This window comes from Macrosteles quadrilineatus, unplaced genomic scaffold (genome assembly GCF_028750875.1).
Source record: "Macrosteles quadrilineatus isolate MER2022 unplaced genomic scaffold, UCM_ALF_1.0 Scaffold_1__1_contigs__length_201487025, whole genome shotgun sequence".
In the NCBI taxonomy this organism is placed as follows: domain Eukaryota; kingdom Metazoa; phylum Arthropoda; class Insecta; order Hemiptera; family Cicadellidae; genus Macrosteles; species Macrosteles quadrilineatus.
This window is the reverse complement of record NW_026542594.1, coordinates 82,047,156-82,066,027: the sequence shown is the minus strand read 5'-3', so window position 1 is coordinate 82,066,027 and position 18,872 is coordinate 82,047,156. Positions and strand designations below refer to the sequence as shown.

The following is an 18,872-nucleotide window of genomic DNA, read 5'->3' as shown; positions in this document are numbered from 1 at the left end:
AGTTTCAGGAATAGGTAGGCTAAATGAGGATATCACCTGAAACATTGTCATGCATTTGCGCCAACGAGTCACCAAAGCTGAAAATTGTACAAAATACTGCAATCTTCATTTTTCATGGGCCCTTATGATCTTGAACGGATCAAACACACAGAAGCACCGCGCGATAGACCGCTCGAAAAGACAAACTAGTTTGTCTTTAAAAGCGGTCGCGCGGGACCTCCTGGTAAACCGCTAAGTACACCTCTACCTCGACTTCTTCATTATGCGCAGGCTCATAACATACAATGTATTTGTGTAACATCGAGGTACCACGACCTTTACCTCTACCTCTACCTCCACCTCTACCTCTACCTCTACCTCCTCACTATGCGGGTACCCAGAGATGGCAGCCAGGTAGCTCTCTATATCCTAAATACAGGTGACGTTTCCAACCTCCGTCACCCCGGGCATGGAAAGATGATCCCTGACATCTCTGTGGCATCTAAAGCCCTATCCCACCGGTCACTGACTGGCGAGTCTTTGAGGACTAGTCTGCAAGCGACTTATCAGGCAATCGTCTGCAGGGAACTTCCTGAACTTGAGTTGGGTATCCACATGCCAGCTCAGCTCATTCGTCTATATGTACCTCAGTTGTCTTATTTCGTTAAGTTGCGTTATTTCCAAAACAACCACCGCTACCAGCGAGGGAATTCGGAGATTAGGGTGCGTTACCAGCCTTTCGGGGGGAGGGACTTTCCTCCACTGTCCCCTCCCTGGGAAAAATGAGAAATTTTTGCCAATAGGCGCCAACATTCGCCTACTGGGTCTGATGATGATTGGAGTGTCCAATCGAAATTATCACCATTTACCATCTTTTTGTATATTTACCGTCTTGTGAGTAATAGTATAAGCATAAATATATGTTTCAAGTGTTTTAAGACGTTTATTTTATTTACTTTCCGTAAATTTATTAACACATACAATGCTGATCAAGAATTAATTTATCTTAAGCTATAAAATGACACCTCGGTCGTAAAAATTTGCGAAGTTGGTCAGGTGAAAAATGACTGTTACAGCTTATTGAATTAGGAAGATAGATAATGTTAAACAAGACAACGACATATCGCATGCATAATACTGGATATTAGAAGGTAATGATTAACCGAAAAGCTCTTCATTACATAAATGAATTGATAAAATCAATTAAAACAAAGAATCTTGGCCGATACGTAGCGTAGCCGACCACGGGGTTAGATTTCTGGGGATATATGTCCTGTGATAAATGTCTGGGGGTAGATGTCCGAGGGTAGATGTCCGGGGGTAGATGTCTGGGGATAGATTTCCGGGTGTAGATGTCCGGGGGTAGATGTCTGGGGGTAGATTTCCGGGTGTAGATTTCCGGGGGTGAAATACTGTGGTATGGCAAATCACTTTATAAGCAAGCAATTACATTTTCATCATTTAATAATATTTTGGGGGTAAATTTACAGTCGCGAGCTGTTTCTCAACCGTGAATAGGCCCCGCCCCCTCGGGACTTCAAAATGAAGTAGGTATTTTTTCATGGGGGTAAATATCCGGGGGTAGAAATCCGCTACCCCGAGTAAGTGAGCTGTTCCCCTAGGCGCGCACCGTTCTCTTACATTTTGGTGCGTGCACTGCGCACTCGGCAAAGTTTTGGCAACAGGAACGTCCTCGCCCTGCCTGTTTTTTGCTATTTCAACGTAAAATGTGTGTTGCAATTGAAAATTCCGCCAGTTGTGAGTTGTGGTCAGTGATTCGGTTTTGGTTGGCAATAAACTTAAAACCATTATTGCCAAGTGTGTGAAGTTTACGAAAACATCGTAATTAATGTTTTCGAGATAAGGTCCACCTTATTTTCATCGAATTTGGTAAATGTAGCCTATTTATTTCGCACTATACTATAATTATATCTAACTACTAATTTTTTCCCTCCCCGTAGTAACAAACCTAATTACTTGTTAAGCCTAATGTTAATCAAATTGTGATTACATCTGAAATGTTTATGGAAATATTTCAGTAAAAATTACAATCAGACCAATTGAAATTCGCTAATAAATTTTTTCGATTCTAGGAAGTAAAACTAAATTGTAAATGTATCAATAAAATAGTAAATGTAAAAGAGGTAACAAAAACTTTGATAAATTATTTATTTGGTTCAAGACTACATAAAGGGAAAAGTATGTGTCAGTTTTTAATAGGCCTACCATTATTTGATTTCCCAAAATCAAGATTCATTTGCATCTAACTGTACATGTGCAATAGGAATAATTTGATAAGTGCATTCAGTGCATTAATATAAAGGAAGCACCAGTGGAATTATAATTACTACTTTGGTTACAAAATGCAAATCATTAATTTCATAACCGGTACCTTTGAAATTTAGCCTCAATGGTCGCCATCCGTTGGAAGTATGTCTGTCCTTGTGATCCGTTCATGGGAGCGTACTGCACCTTGTATTGGTTGGCGAGATCCTCAAGAGAGTTGATGGATGTGTCAAGACGTGATACAGTCAGGAAAGCTGCCAGGTTGGCCGTGTATGAAGAGATCAAGATAAAGCCAAACAGCCACCACACGGCAGCCACTACTCGAGCAGACGTTGTTCTGAGGCCTTCTCCCCCACCCTGAGAAATACAGTCAGAAGATCAAACTTATAACTCCAGGAGCATAACAAACGGAATAATCTGAGCCACCTTTGATGCAGATTTGTTTCGAATGTTTGTAAAAACCCATTAATAAAAAAGTTTGGTTTGGTGATGCATTCAACTCTACACACCTGAGGAGTCAAAGATGTCATACAGAACCATAAACATTCCTTAATGATGAACTCTCTCTTGTCCTCGGTTCCCCACAACCTCTTGTGATATTCTTGATTGATCAGTAGACTAAACTGCTCAAAGGTCCAGATCAAAGCACTGTAAACAGTATTACCATTCATTAAATTACATAATGTACACTCAAAAGTCGATCCCAAATCATAGTTTCCAAATCATAGGATGGTAGACTATGTGGATTCCCAATTCAGTTCTTGCTTAGTTTGTATCGTTACATTTTCCGTCATCACTTAAAGTAGTTTCGGTTTCAACATGAATGTATCACTAAAATCTCTCTTTTGTTTGGTGTGACTTTTAATATTTTTTCGGAAGATTTTTATAAGTTTATACTAGTGGACCCATGCTGCTCCACGACGTTGAAATACAAAAATCATATCCGAGAAATACTAGGATTGCTTTCATAGCAGGGAAAACCAGTTGAGCGGAGCGATCACGTTTCATGGTTTTTAATAAATCATTAAATAAAAAAATGTTTAAATGTAATACAAAATACAACTATTTAATCAATTTAACTTCATTTTCGCTCAGAACTATTAACATCTAACAAGTTTCATAAGAAAAAATATGTGGACAGTATATATCCTTTGTATCGGTATTTTTACTGTGTTTGCTTGCTAATGTCAACTTATGAACCCACAATTCTGGTTATACCCGACCTTGAACCTAATCCAATCGACATTTTTTCTCAATATTGACCTGATTTTGAAATTCAGGCAGAAATAATCCTGCATGGATCCATACGGTTGGCAGATGCAACTTTTTAAATACTTGCCAGCTTTGATAGAATTGCACAAATAGTTGTCACCATACCTTATGAGGTTTGTTTTATTAATCATTGTACATTTCACATAATTATGAAAAGCATTGTTTTCTAGCAAGTGTTCTATATTCAACGATTGCAAAACATTGTCAGAAAGTAAAAGTTCGTGCGTTTCGGGCGTTTATTGTCCGTCTTCATGTTCTACAAATATAAAGCAGTTTTTGAGAATGCATTCTGAAATTTTCCTTAATATGACACTCTTAAATGCGAATTAGGCATTTTCTTGTAAAATGAACACGCAAAAAATACTTTATTATTCTTGGGCAATAATACCCCAAGTCATTGCCAAAACAACAATCAATACAACACGTGTGTTGTCAACACGATAATATTATAAAACATATTTCAAAGTAAATAATAAGAATGTTCCCAATTCATAAGAGCCTATTTAGATAAAAATATTGATTTGAGAATGCCTAGTTATTTAAAACTGCAAAATCATGTAATTGTTTTAATTCCCAATAACATAAGGTAAATGTTATTTATTTGTTATAACCTTATTTTACTACGTAAATCATATCTATAAAATACTGTACCTATTCCATCAGTGGTCGTTTCCAAATTGCGTATTAAATGTAAACTTAAGACCTTCTCTGTATTATTTGATCAATGGTCATCATCCGAATTTTTTCCCCTTTGTACTGTGTTTAGGTCGTGGTTTGATTTTAACATATGCTATGATTCTTTGTTTTGTTTACATTTACGTCATTATTTTGTCACCATCACGACAACTCATAAGGCCAATGTTAAAATTTAAAAACTTTGAGTAATACTTATAAATTATATAGGCATTATCAAAAATTGAAATTGGTTTCGTTTAAACCTTCCAAACATTTGACAAAACAACCTTGGTAAGTTTAGCTAAAATATGTTCAGCCGTTATTGAGTTAATGTGTTGGAAAGTTTGCATTGAAGTAGATCCCAAAGAGCTTTGTTTCGCTCCGCTCAAATATCCAAGAATTATCAAATTTATGTTTTTTACTGAGGAATACAATATCTTGAACGTAACTGATATTCAAACGATTAATAGCTCAAATTAAAGCCTATAATTTACTGATTATTTTGAGTCAAAGACATATAAAAAACATATAAACTATACATGCGCTATTGATTTTTAATAAACCTTATAAAAATCATTTTTATGTTGGTTGTTCACCTTGCGTTTGCTTGAAACTCGTCCGATTTGAAAAACTAATAGCTTAGATGAAAGCTGGCATTCTACGGAAGGTTCTTATACCAAATATATATAGGATTATATTATTATAATTGGTGAAATACCTCTAAAACTGAAGTAAGAATAAGAAAATAAATCAAATCTATATTTTTTGGTCGAGTAACACAGTAGATAAATATATGCTGATGCTTGATGTGAAATCTGTGTGTGCATACCTTCAATTTGAGACTTCAACCATGAAAATCGGTTAGGTAGAAGATCCAAACGAACTCGGAAAAGAAAAACCAACAGGATAGGCCTATACTGTATAAGATAAAGCAACACAAAGAACAACTGGTTAAACGGTGTTTAAACCAGTTATGTTTAGGAAGTTCAATAAGATTTGCAGTTGTCTGTGCTTTTTCTCCAACACCTGAGTAATCTATATATATATTTAATACCAGTACGCTACATGGATGTTCCCAATAAGGTTTTTTTTTGTTTTAAGACGTAACCCCACAAATTATGCATCAAAACACGCGTGGGTATGAAGATTTGCATGCTGGTTTTAGATGCCAAGCCATATGATTTCAGATTTCAGATAAGATTCAAGCCATAAAACTCGAAAGAAACACAAAAAACACTTTTTTACCTTTCTAACTTAACATTCTGAACGCCCAACTGTTTCATTTTCATTATCTATCCATATATAAATCCCAAAGTACCCATGAACTTTTGAGAAAACTACAAGTCATACCCCCATAAACCATATTCTTAAAATGTTCGTCATGATGAGAAACCTTGCGCAAAACTATCCATTATTTCATAAATTAATTAATTCCTCTCTAAAGAGAACTTTCCATGACCCTAATGTTAATAATACCTCAGCTGTACTTATTTGTTTTTTATCCTTTCAATTTATTACCTTAATTAGGAGTGATTATTTGTTTGTATTACTGTATTTTATTTGTTTATTTCAGCTTAACTTAACCAATCAATAGTTTTATTAATACTTATGAAGGCAAACGGGGTGAACTACAACCATGAGTGGCAGTGCGTGGTTAAGGAGAAAACGCGGTACATACCCACACACAAAATTTGTTATTCAGGATTAGTTTTGCCAACAGTGTCATTTGGAGGATTCTGATTGACTATAATGAAGAAGTTATAGAAAAATTTGTTTTGTTCATAAAATAAAATTTGAAATGCCTCAAATTCAATTTTATATATTTTTTATTATGAAATTAAACTGTCATGACCTAACCAAACCAACCAAACGTTCTGATAATGAAAAATCCAATGAAGGTTTGTTAATAAAAAAATTGTTCTGTTCATAAAATAAAATCATAAATGCCTCAAATTCAATTTTATAACTTTTAAATTATAAAATTGAACTGTCATAACCTAACCAAACCAACAAAACATAATAAAAAATAATAAAAATGTGATAATGAAAAAATCCGAGACAAAAAAAGTAGTGCCACGGGTAAGATTCGAGCCCAGCTCCTTCAGTTTATCAGCCCGGCACTCTATCCACTATACCACCGAGGCCGATGGTATCAATCCGTATCGTTGCCGTAATGGTGTTCCCTCAGCCAATCGGAAGCCTCCAAATAACACTTGGCAAAACTAATCCGGGAATAAAAATTCAGCAACCCACACACACTGTCCATTTAGGGAATTTCCTATATTGTATATACATTATTTGAAACTAAGTACCCTTATAATTTTTTTTTTAACTAAACAACGACTAGTTTAGACAATTATGTCATAGTCATGTTGTTTTTACATCTAAAAAATACAATAAACATTTTATCTAAATAAATAAAATCATATGATTTCATAGGTTTTGATGACTTTAGATTTCTTCTGTTTTAAATGGTTTTTATACTATATATAATAACTTTTTTTATTAATTTAACTGCAGGTTTTTTTTTAAATATTGGATTGAATTTGTTGATGTTCATTGTGTTGAGTAAATTTTCTGGGTGTTGTTTATAGTTTTTGTATAAGTAAAAATCTTCTTTAACATGTAATTTTGATTTGTCTTTTTCATATTCAAGGATTTTTAAATTTTCTTGTATGCTTTGTATTCATGGTCTGTTTGTATCAAATGCTCTGCAAAGTTAGATTTCATCGTTGTGAATTTATTTGTTTACCATATAATACCAAAACTAATAAAGCCATAAGAAAAACGTTCGACTGCTCAAATGTATTAATCAGTTATAAAACAAAAAAATAATGCTTTTCAAATGATCAATAAAAAATTTCAACAGAAAATATAGCTAACCAAAATCAAGACAATATAAGAAAATCAGGTATTTATAAAATCACATGTTTTAATTGTGATAAGTCCTACATTGGGCAAACAAGTCGAAATTTTGAAAAACGATTCCAGGAACACATTCAAACTTTAAAATCAGGAAACAGCACAACGATGAAATCCAACTTTGCAGAGCATTTGATACAAACAGACCATAAATACAAAAGCATACAAGAAAATTAAAAAATCCTTGAATATGAAAAAGACAAATCAAAATTACATGTGTGACATATACAAAAACTATAAACAATGCCCAGAAAATTTACTAAACATAATGAACATCAACAAATCCAATCCAATATTTGATAAAATCCTGCAGTTAGATTAAGAGAAAAAATTATTATACATAGTATAAAAACCATTTAAAACAGAAGAAATCTAAAGTCATCAAAACCTACGAAATCATATGATTTTATTTATTTAGATAAAATGTTTATTGTATTTGTTGGATGTAAAAACAACATGATTATGAAATAATTGTCAAAACTAGTCGTTGTTCAATTAAAATATATTTCTTTTAAAAGGGTACTTAGTTTCATATATATATATATATATGAATATAAACGGATGGTGTTTTTTGCCTCTGGGGACCTCAAAATGAAAAAGTAAATCGGTCCTATCATGATTGTTGTGTGAAATATGTGAAAATTAACTTATGTGAAATTTGTGTGACAAAGTACAGTACACACAAATTCACATCACAGTGACAGTCAGTTGTATACACTGTGACGTGACTAATATCATTGAACTGTGACGTGTCGTGTTTGAATCGACTTTTATGTCATCATGATAGTTGTGTGAAATGTGTGAAAATTGTGTGAAATTTGTGAAAATTTTGTAAAATTTGTGTGACGAAGTACACACAAATTCACATCACAGTCACAGTCAGTTGTTGTATACACTGTGACGTAACTGATGTGATTGAACTGTGACGGGTCGTGTGTGAATCGACTTTTATGTCGTCAAATACAACAACTGATTTCTTCTCAACGATATTTTTAGATTTTCGGACGCCTGCCTGACGACGACGTATGTTTGTATATTAAGTACTGTTTATAACAATCAACAAAAATGGATGCTGAACATTTGATAGAATATTGCGTTTTAATTAAAAAATCAAATGTAACATAAACAAATAAAGAGTCGGTAAACTGACTGTAACCAAATGATGGACAGGTTGATTGATAAATTATGGATGCAACTGTGACTGGATTGTAACAGAACTTTGATTGGACTAATACATGAATAGGCTTTAATAGTCCAAATATTATAAAAGTTTTCTCTATAGGTCAACATAAAAATATTAACTGCCTTTACTTAGCAAAGCACACAAACATTTGGGTGATAACATAAATTTCTTAATAATATCTAAACAATGTGATTTAAATTTAAAACATGTATATATAACAATCATGTTGGTAATGACTTGTCATTTGAACGAATTAAAAATCTCTGTCACCTGTGTTGGATGGACTTTTCATAATAGACAAGGAATGGTCAAAGAATAATGCCAAATATAGATTATTTATGTTTGATCAATTTTATAATAACTAAGAGGGTGGTAAGGGTAAATAAGTGAAAGACTGAAGTTTTTAACATTTGCATTTATTCAGTGTTCTATATCCTATGACACAGGTTTATATACACATGCAATTGATCCTGGGTCCGTTGTCCATGTCTCCAGGCTCGTATTCAGGATTTGGCAGAGGTTGGGTCAGTCCTTACTGGCTATGTTTGATCAATTTCATAATGACCAAGAGCAAGAGTGTTGATGCCATCTTCTAGAATAAACCTCTTGTCATCGTCAAAGGATAGTACTTTCTTATTCATGGTCAAGGTTTGAAGGTGATGGTTTGTAGATTTAATTCTCGTCACATTCTCATAGTAATCTTGCCCAGTTGCAAGACAGTTCAAATAATGTTGATGTCTGAGGAGATATTTAACTGTGGCACTATCAGCTTCCTTAGCTTTCTTGACCTCAAAAGCTTGCTTGTCTTCTTCATATAACCATTTTAGAGGAATGTAAGAATATAACTTTGGTCTTAAACCACAATATTCATACATAATATGACCATCTAATTAGTCTTTAAGCTTGCCAGTTACTTTTAATTTTCCATTTTGATCCATTGAATATTTTAAAAATTAGATTCTCCTTACTATAGTCCATTTTATTGGCAGAGGACAAGACTTGAGAGTATTTTCAAGTTCAGCTCTAATCGATTCACCAACAAATTTAATCATTGTGTATGGAAAATTGTTGCAAGAATTTATATGTCTTCTGAAATGTCCAACAACATATTTTTTACAGAAATTACAAGTCTTATGACTTTGTAATATATGCGATTTTAGAGCCATGTTATTATCACAGATTAAATCACAAACTTTGCACAGTTTCACCTTCATTTGATGTATTACCTTGTAGTGGCGAATCAGGTTGCTTTTGTTGGAGAGCGACACGGAGCAGTGTTGACATGACGGCTTCATGTTTAGGAATGAGGTTTCGGGCTGATGCCACCTCTATATATAGACTTTTCGAACATTTAAAAAATTGTATCTAGAAATTAAGAAATTTTTACATAAATTTCCAAAAGTTTTACATAAATTTCAAAATTTTTAACTAAAAATTAAGGAATAAATTTCAAAATGTTTAGCTAAAAATAACTTCACCGGGAGGTTGCCCACCCAGGACTCAATCACAAGCTGCCACTGGGACAAGAAGCACGAAGCGAGAAGCGGGAGCTTGCCCATGCCCACTGCCGGGAGCGCTCCCGAGCTGGCGTGCAAACCTCGCACTGTCAAGTCGGTGATTTTGAGAAAATACATGTGAATGGATGTGGATTTGAAATGTTTATGGAGTTGTACAATAGTATTGAACATTTAGATAGGCTTTTATAGGCCGAGAGCAGTATTAAAAAAAGAGGTTAAAAAAAGTTCACCATGTTATTCTTATGGGGAAAACGTGCCAAAAGTGACTTATCTTTCCTATATTACTACTACTTTACATTAACACTTGTATGGGTCAATAAATGAAATAAATAGCTTTTTTATCTTGATATCGAATATATATATATATATATATATATATATATATATATATATATATATATATATATATATAGGGAATGAGTAAGAAATAAGGTTTGACAATTATATAGGGATATGTAGGAAAAGATCAGGATTTTTGGAATTGGTGGCTAAAAAAAATTATCCCCATGTTATTCTAATGGGAAAAACGCCTAAAGTGACTTATCTTTGCTATATTGCCACTACTTAACAGAATAATGAATTGCTCCTGATATTAAAAAATTTAAAAGGATATTATCAAATATAAAATTAAACTCACAGATTAAAAAAAAAACCTGCAAAAAGATAATAAAAGATTACTTTTAAAACATGACGCTCATAGATTTAAACACTATACCATACACTCTAAGTAACAAATCTGTTTAACAAATTGTAATACCTTGCGACGATGTATACAACTATGATACACAACCAGACGTCACTTCCTAGTGCAGAAAAAAATTTAAAAAATGCTGTGGATGGTTTTGTTTTTTTCATCAATATATTCATACCAATCAGATCATAGAATGGCATTGTAAACTCAACAACATCTTCACGTTCAGCCGTCACTGACATTGAACTGAGACCAATATCAGCTCTCTGTAAACAATCAAACAATTTAAATTTATTGTACACTTAATAATACATTACTGGACTAAAATACTTCTGTGACTGAAATTAAAATGAGACTGATATCAACTTCATGTAACCATTAGAAGTATTATAACGTATTAAACAACCCTTTTTGTATATAACCATAATCACATTGTACCATGTTTCTGTGTAGTGATATCAACGTAACAAAAATGGTAAAAAAAATAATAAAAGTTCCTTTATTTTAAATTATTTATAGTTTAAATGAATGATAGTACTAGAATGTTTCGTATGACCGAAAATATAGATAAATTATAAACGCAGTTTGCAAAGTTCACAACTTTTACCTAATATACAATTAAAACAATCTACTTCATTTAGCTTACAGTGAATTAGATACCTTAGAAATACTGATTCTTCTATTAAAAGAGATTTTTGTTTGTTATGTTAAGATCCCAATTCAAATTCTCGAATGTTGATCCTGAATTCAAAAATACAACAATTTTGATCAAAAGATGATAATTAGCCAAGGATTAGCCACAAAATTGGAGGCCTTACAAATCGCTTTGGACTAAATCAGCCCTAATATAATAGTTTTAACAGAGCACAAAATAAAATTGCAGGAAATGTATTGTTTGAGCATTCATAATTACAAGCTCAACTCCTATTTTTGCTGTAGAAATTCTTCAGAGGGGAGGAGTCGTAATTTTGCAAAGGACACTTAAATTGGTCACTGGTGGCTATTCCTAATAAGAAGTGTATTCTACAAGAGAAGCAGTTTGATTGTTGTGCTGCTTTGCTACGGTACTCTGTTTGTAGTTGATAAGATAAAGTTTAGGTCCAATTCCTATCGGCGACTGATGCGTTTAGAGCCGTACGGCTCGAGACGCTTGTCTTAATTCCTATGCCACGACTCCTGCGACTCCCACGACTAGTGACTAGTGAAATATTGCACTCTTGGCCGTCATAGAATAAGCACAGTTGGCAGCGAATATATTACTTAGAGAAGAGGAGGAAAAGAAAATATTAATTTGCGGAGTCAAAGTACAAGAATTAGCGAGCTCCGATACAAAACAAATCGATTAGCGATAGTTCCCAAGAACCGTCTCTTGCAAAACATAACTTCACAGTTAATTAAATGCTGTGTCTAAGGAACATCTCGGCATTAGTTCCTAACAAGTCTACACACAAAGATGTACAACTACTGTATTATACACTCATCTCCATTCATACTTGGCTTAAAATACCTGTATGGTCCTGTAAATATGTGGTTTCCCTGGACACTAAATTAAAATACCTAGCTCAATAAAATAAAAGGGCAAACTGAATTATTAAACTCAACACTTTTAATTCAACCAACTAAAGAAGACATAGATTAAAACTATTTTTGTTTTTAACAACACATTTAACAATTTAACCATCTGGTATTCATCATTGAAGTATAACATTAAAAACAGACATGTGGCAAATATTAAATTGCACTCAACACCCCTCCTCAATTTAATAATTTTACATTTGACACAATTAACAAACAAACAATCCTAACATCTTTCTCAAATTGCCAAACCGAGGTGCAGGCAGACTTTTTGTAAAAATGTCTGCAATCTGGTTTTCCGAACATATATATTCTGCAGACATGATTCTCCGCTGCTGAAGTTCCCGCACAAAATTGTATTTAACATTCACATGTCTCAATCGGCGATGCCCCCACTTCTGTAGAAGTCGTATGCAAGATTGATTATCTTCCAGGATGCGGATTGGTAACTTAAGCAAAATTTGAAAATCTTCTATCAGATACTTCATCCAGAGTAATTCGGCTGCTGCTGTTGCCAAAGCTACATATTCCGCCTCTATAGATGATAACGCAACACTGGTTATGGGCCCAGGGCTGTTTAAATACGGAATTTGTTAATATTTTTTTACCTGGCTAATGAAATTGAATTAATATGGCAACTGAACATGAAAAGTATCGAATACCATTGTTGGATGGAACCAATTTCAGCAATTGGAAATTTAGAATTGAAACTCTGCTGGAGGAATTAGAATTATTATCTTTTGTAAAGGAATCGTATGTTACCAAAGTTGAATTTCTGGATAAAGACACAGATGAACAACGAGAGAGGAAGGAAGCAAGGTTGTTGGAATTAGCGAAACAAGATCGAAAGTGCAAGTCGCAGATTATACAGCGTATTGCCGACAGCCATTTGGAATATGCAAAAGACAAGGCAACTGCTTTTGAACTATGGCAATCTCTCTGCAAAACATTTGAAAGGAAAGGAATAGCTAGCCAACTTCTACTAAGGAAGCAGTTACTAACAATGAAGTTTGATGCGAAGAATGACGTTTTAAATCGTCACTTTCTGAAATTTGACAAAGTCATAAGAGAGTTACGTTCTACAGGAGCAACTGTCGAGGAATCTAACATTGTTTGTCACCTACTACTGACCATGCCGAAAGAATATGACGTCGTTGTCACGGCCATAGAGACTCTATCAATGAAGGACTTAACTCTGAGCTTTGTGAAGGTCAGACTGCTGGAAGAGGAGACAAAGAGGAGGGGCATTGAAAAAATGGAATTTGATTGTACATCACCTCCTACTGCCTTCCAGTCTCAACGAGGGAAAAAGAAAAATGTTCCAGGAAATCAAGGAACTTCTGGCAACTCGTTCAATTTCACTTGTCACAGATGCGGAAAGCTTGGACACAAACAAGCTATCTGCAGAGTCAAATTACCACAGTACCCATCAAAGAAAAATAATTCTGTGAACGTGGTCGACACCAAACAGGAAGATGCATTTTGTTTTGGAACATCAAGTGAAGACTGTTCAGCAGATACCATAAATTGGATATTAGACTCTGGAGCAACAGAACATCTGGTTAACAGTAATGAGGTATGTCTCTCTAACTTTAAGATATTAGAACAACCTATTAAAATCAAAGTAGCCAAGTCTGGAACTTATCTTGAAGCAAAATGTAAAGGGGAATTGTATGTCACTAGTGTTGTGGAAGGGAAGGAAATTAAAATAACAATCAAAGATGTTTTATCTGTACCTGGAATTAGTCACAATTTACTTTCAGTAAGAAAATTGGAAATGAATGGTTTTTGTGTTATCTTTCAAAATTCATGTGGCTTGATTAAGAAAGATAATCAAACTGTTGCGGTTGCAAAAAGAAACAATTCTCAGTTATATGTGTTAAATTTTTTGCAACACAAAGCTTTGTACGTGTCTTCAACTGAAACAGAAATGAAACTGTGGCATGACAGGCTTGGTCATTTGAGCTATGGTTGTATTAAAAGTCTCAGGTCGCAGGTAGATGGGATGGAGTTGAATACTTCAACATTACCCTTAGAAAAGTGTTCAAAGTGTGTTGAAGGGAAACAATCACAATTTCCTTACAATCAGAACAGGAGACGTGCCACCAGACCTCTTGAGTTGATTCACAGTGATTTGTGTGGTCCAATCTCACCAGTTTCATTTGACGGTAAGAAATATATCATCACTTTTATTGACGACTTTACTCATTTCACGGTGGCCTATGCTCTAGAATCGAAGGCGGAAGTCACAAGATACGTCAAGATGTATCATGCTTTGGCTACATCTCATTTCAATCTAAAGATTAGCAGATTTCGTTGTGACAATGGTCGTGAATACATGTCATATGAGTTGAAGCAGTTTTTTGAGGAGCAAGGAATTCAGTATGAGTTCACAATCAGATATACTCCTCAACAGAACGGTGTCTCAGAACGAATGAACAGGACTATTGTTGAAAGGGCTCGTTGTTTAATACTTAATTGTGAATTAGGTAAGACATTTTGGTCAGAAGCTGTTCGAACTGCCGTATATCTAATCAACCGAAGTCCGACATCAGCTTTAGGAGGAAAGATCCCTGCTGCTTTATGGTACAATGAGAAGCCTAATCTTAGTAAGTTAAGAGTTTTTGGCTGTGCAGCATATTTGCTGTTACCTAAGGAATTAATATCGAGTAAATTTGACAGCAAGTGCTTGAAGTGTTACTTTACTGGATATTGTCCTAATGGTTATCGACTGTGGTGTCCTGAAGAAGGAAAAATAATCACTGGAAGAAATGTTGTGTTTTATGAGGAAAAATTTAACTTTGAGAGCACACCAATTGAAGACTGGATTCCCGATCATGTACATGAATCCAGATCGAGTAAAAAGGAAGACAAGAACAAAGAAGAACCCAGATCATTGTCTGATGAAAATCAAAGAATTTCTATACCAGATCTTGAAGAAGAGGAAGAAGAAATTGAAGATCATGTAAGTGAAGAAGAAACAATAAGACACTCTACCAGAAAGAGGAATGTGCCAAGATACTTACAGGATTATGCAGTTCTTGCTCTGAATGCTGAATCTTTTGTCGATGATGTACCGCAAAGTTACAAGGATATTGCAGCACGTGATGATAAGGATCATTGGTATCAAGCTGTTAAGGAAGAACAAAACTTGGACTTACACTGAACTACCACCTGGAAGGAAAGCTATCTCCAGTAAATGGGTTTTCAAATTGAAGAAAGACATGGACGGAAATATTGAACGATACAAGGCAAGACTTGTTATCAAAGGATGTTCACAGAGAAAGGGTTTTGACTATGAAGAAACATATGCTCCAGTGGTTCGTCTTGCAACAGTTAGGGTGTTGCTGGCTGTAGCAAACGAACGTGGATTAATTCTTGAACAATTAGACGTCAACAATGCTTTTCTTCATGGTGAACTGAAGGAGGAAATATATATGTCCATTCCTGAAGGAGTTGAAGGAACACCCGGCTCCGTTTGCAAATTGCAAAAGGCGCTATATGGCTTGAAACAGGCACCATTAGCATGGAATCAAGCTATTCATTCATTTCTCATTTCAGTTGGTTTCACCCAATCAGAATCCGACAAATGTCTTTACGTTATGATACAAAATGATATTGTTGTGTATCTTGTGCTATATGTTGATGATATTCTCATGGCAGGAAATAATAGGGAGAAAATCAAGGAAATTAAAGTAAAGTTGAATGAGAAGTTTAAAATCAAGGAATTGGGAGAACCAAAAACATTTTTGGGAATCGAAATCTCCAGGAGTGAGGGGGAAATGTACTTAAGTCAGACTGCCTACCTAAAGAGTCTTCTTAAACGATTTAACATGCAAGATTGTTGCCCAGTCAAAACGCCAATGGAAGTAAAACTAGAAATCAAAGGCGGAAAAAGGACTGATAAGCCGTGCAGAGAAGTAATCGGATGCTTAATGTATGCAATGCTAGGTACAAGGCCAGATTTGAGTGCTGTAGTAAATTTCCTAAGCAGGCATCAAAGTGACCCAGCAGAAGAACTCTGGAAATGTTTGAAGAGAGTCCTAAGATATATAAAAGGAACAATCGACTTAAAATTATGTTATCGAAAGAGCAAACAAGATGACATTATTCTGGCTTACGCTGATGCAAACTGGAATAAAAGTGGAGATTCAAGATCGACCTCAGGTTATCTCATACAAGTGTTTGGAAGTACTGTAAGTTGGGCAGCAAAGAAGCAATCTAGTGTTGCGTTATCATCTACAGAGGCGGAATATGTAGCTTTGGCAACAGCAGCAGCCGAATTACTCTGGATGAAGTATCTGATAGAAGATTTTCAAATTTTGCTTAAGTTACCAATCCGCATCCTGGAAGATAATCAATCTTGCATACGACTTCTACAGAAGTGGGAGCATCGCCGATTGAGACATGTGAATGTTAAATACAATTTTGTGCGGGAACTTCACCAGCGGAGAATCATGTCTGCAGAATATATATGTTCGGAAAATCAGATTGCAGACATTTTTACAAAAAGTCTGCCTGCACCTCGGTTTGGCAATTTGAGAAAGATGTTAGGATTGTTTGTTTGTTAATTGTGTCAAATGTAAAATTATTAAATTGAGGAGGGGTGTTGAGTGCAATTTAATATTTGCCACATGTCTGTTTTTAATGTTATACTTCAATGATGAATACCAGATGGTTAAATTGTTAAATGTGTTGTTAAAAACAATAATAGTCTAATCTTTGTCTTCTTTAGTTGGATGAATTAAAAGTGTTGAGTTTAATAATTCAGTTTGCCCTTTTATTTTATTGAGCTAGGTATTTTAATTTAGTGTCCAGGGAAACCACATATTTACAGGTCCCAATTTCAATTAAAAGTATTTAAGTATTACAATGTTGATGTATTTTGAATATCGATTTATATATATCATATTTGTTTTTAGTCAGTATAACTGTTTTTGTTAAATGTTTTTAAATTACTCTACCGATAGAATGTATAAATAAATGTAAATGTTTACTTCTGGTAGTTATTGTACTTTTAGCCCTTCTGAAGTGATACAAGTGCTATTTTATTGATTCACCATATAACAGCATGTGTTCTGAAGGTACGCAAAACAATTTAGTTTGGGAAATACCATATTTAGGTCAAAGATATGCTCTAGGTTTGTTCTGATATTGAAATGTGTTTTAAAGGGATGCAAAATGATTTGGTTTGGGAAGGCCTAATTATTCAATAAATTAATAACTAAAGGGTACTAAATGTTTAATTATTTATTTCAATTACTAATAATAATGGTAGCCCTCAATAGTGAACGATATATTTATTCATTGGTTTGGGAAATATGTACCGTACTGCAGTGCATTAGTCTTTAAACTTTCCCTGGGTCCGTTCCCCTGATAATGGAATGTGTTCTGATGAAATGAAAAATAATTCGGATTGTGAAATAACAAATTTAATTTTGTAATCTATTTCCAAACTATTTTGTAGAGCTTAAAAGCAAATAATTTAGTATATTGAAGTGTTATAATGCGCCTATTGGTTACGGAGAAAATTCCAACAAAATTGTAAATTACAATTTCCATGTTATTCTTATGGAGAATAAGTAAATCATTGTAATTTGCTTGTTTATGAACATATTTTGATCAATTTTGTAAAATATATTTCTTTCATACTAAACTATTAACATTTCACATACAAAAACACTTTTTTATCCTCCCTTTTGCAGCAAACCCAAGTACTCGTTAAACAAATACTATTTAAATAGGAAATAAAATGTGATATTTTTAAGGAGATATTTTAGAGTAAATCCAATCAGGCAAATGAAAATTCAGTAACCCTGCAATCACGAACGTTATTCGCGATCGCTGCGAGATTGTGAATATCTCCCACGATCAAGGGACATCATCATTGCTACCCACAATTGCTGCAAAAAGGTGAACATCTCCCACGATCACCGGACACCATCATTCCCACCTGCGACCACCATGAAATCAGGAAAATCTCCCGCAATCACAGGTCATAATTATATTTTTATTGCCGCGGTCGCTACGAGATTGTGAACATCTCCCGTGATCACGGGACATCATCATTGCCACCTGCGATTCCTGCGTAATAGTGAACATCTCCTGAGGTCACGGGACATCTTGATCGTTGCCCGCATTTGTGGCAAATAATTAATTTTATAAAATACAAGTTTTTTTGTTTGTAAAAACTGTTGAAGTACAAAATGCTGCAGCCCCCTTTTGTTTGCGGAGTTTGAAGCGATTTTACCAAAATCCGGCACTGACTACTGGTACCATATATGTTTTTTATGAGAGGGGGGGGGGGGGTGGTGCTGCAATGTTGTTCGCTTACAAAAGAAAAAGTGAAGAACCGGGCCTGAGACTATGACTGGTAGGGAAACATTTCCAACTTAAAATATGGTTAAATAAAAATAATTACTTTTTCCAGAACCTCCTTCACAATCCCGCTCCATCTGCCATGCTCGTCCATGGTTCCAGGTGTGTTATCTGCAACTCTGTACATCTGGTACTCAAACCCCAACATTTTGCTGATTTCATCAATAAGGTCAATACAATAGCCTTTGTACATCTCTTTGCCACTTTCATCCTTTGTTACCATTGTAAATGGTGGAAGCTGAAACCAATCAACAATATTTCTTTGTGCAGCAAACCATACTGTTTTTCAGTTACCTTAATGATATTTCATTCATGTTAAATTATTAAAGAAGAGAAAGGATACATTTTTCTCTATTCTCTGTGTTAATATGCCCTGCAGATTTTATAAAAAGCT

General features: G+C 34.5%; 1 protein-coding gene across 1 annotated transcript in view; it reads right to left on the bottom strand.

Moving 5' to 3' along the window:
- The window catches only part of LOC128998377 (ionotropic receptor 25a-like), a 117,932-nt gene that overhangs the window by 61,523 nt on the left and 37,537 nt on the right, over positions 1–18,872 (bottom strand). The window contains exons 6-9 of the mRNA XM_054424492.1: positions 18,522–18,716; positions 10,592–10,791; positions 2,775–2,913; positions 2,372–2,622 (exon numbers count right to left, since the gene is read on the bottom strand). Coding sequence (XP_054280467.1) covers positions 2,372–2,622; positions 2,775–2,913; positions 10,592–10,791; positions 18,522–18,716 — 785 coding nt within the window. The remainder of the gene's footprint in view (positions 1–2,371; positions 2,623–2,774; positions 2,914–10,591; positions 10,792–18,521; positions 18,717–18,872) is intronic.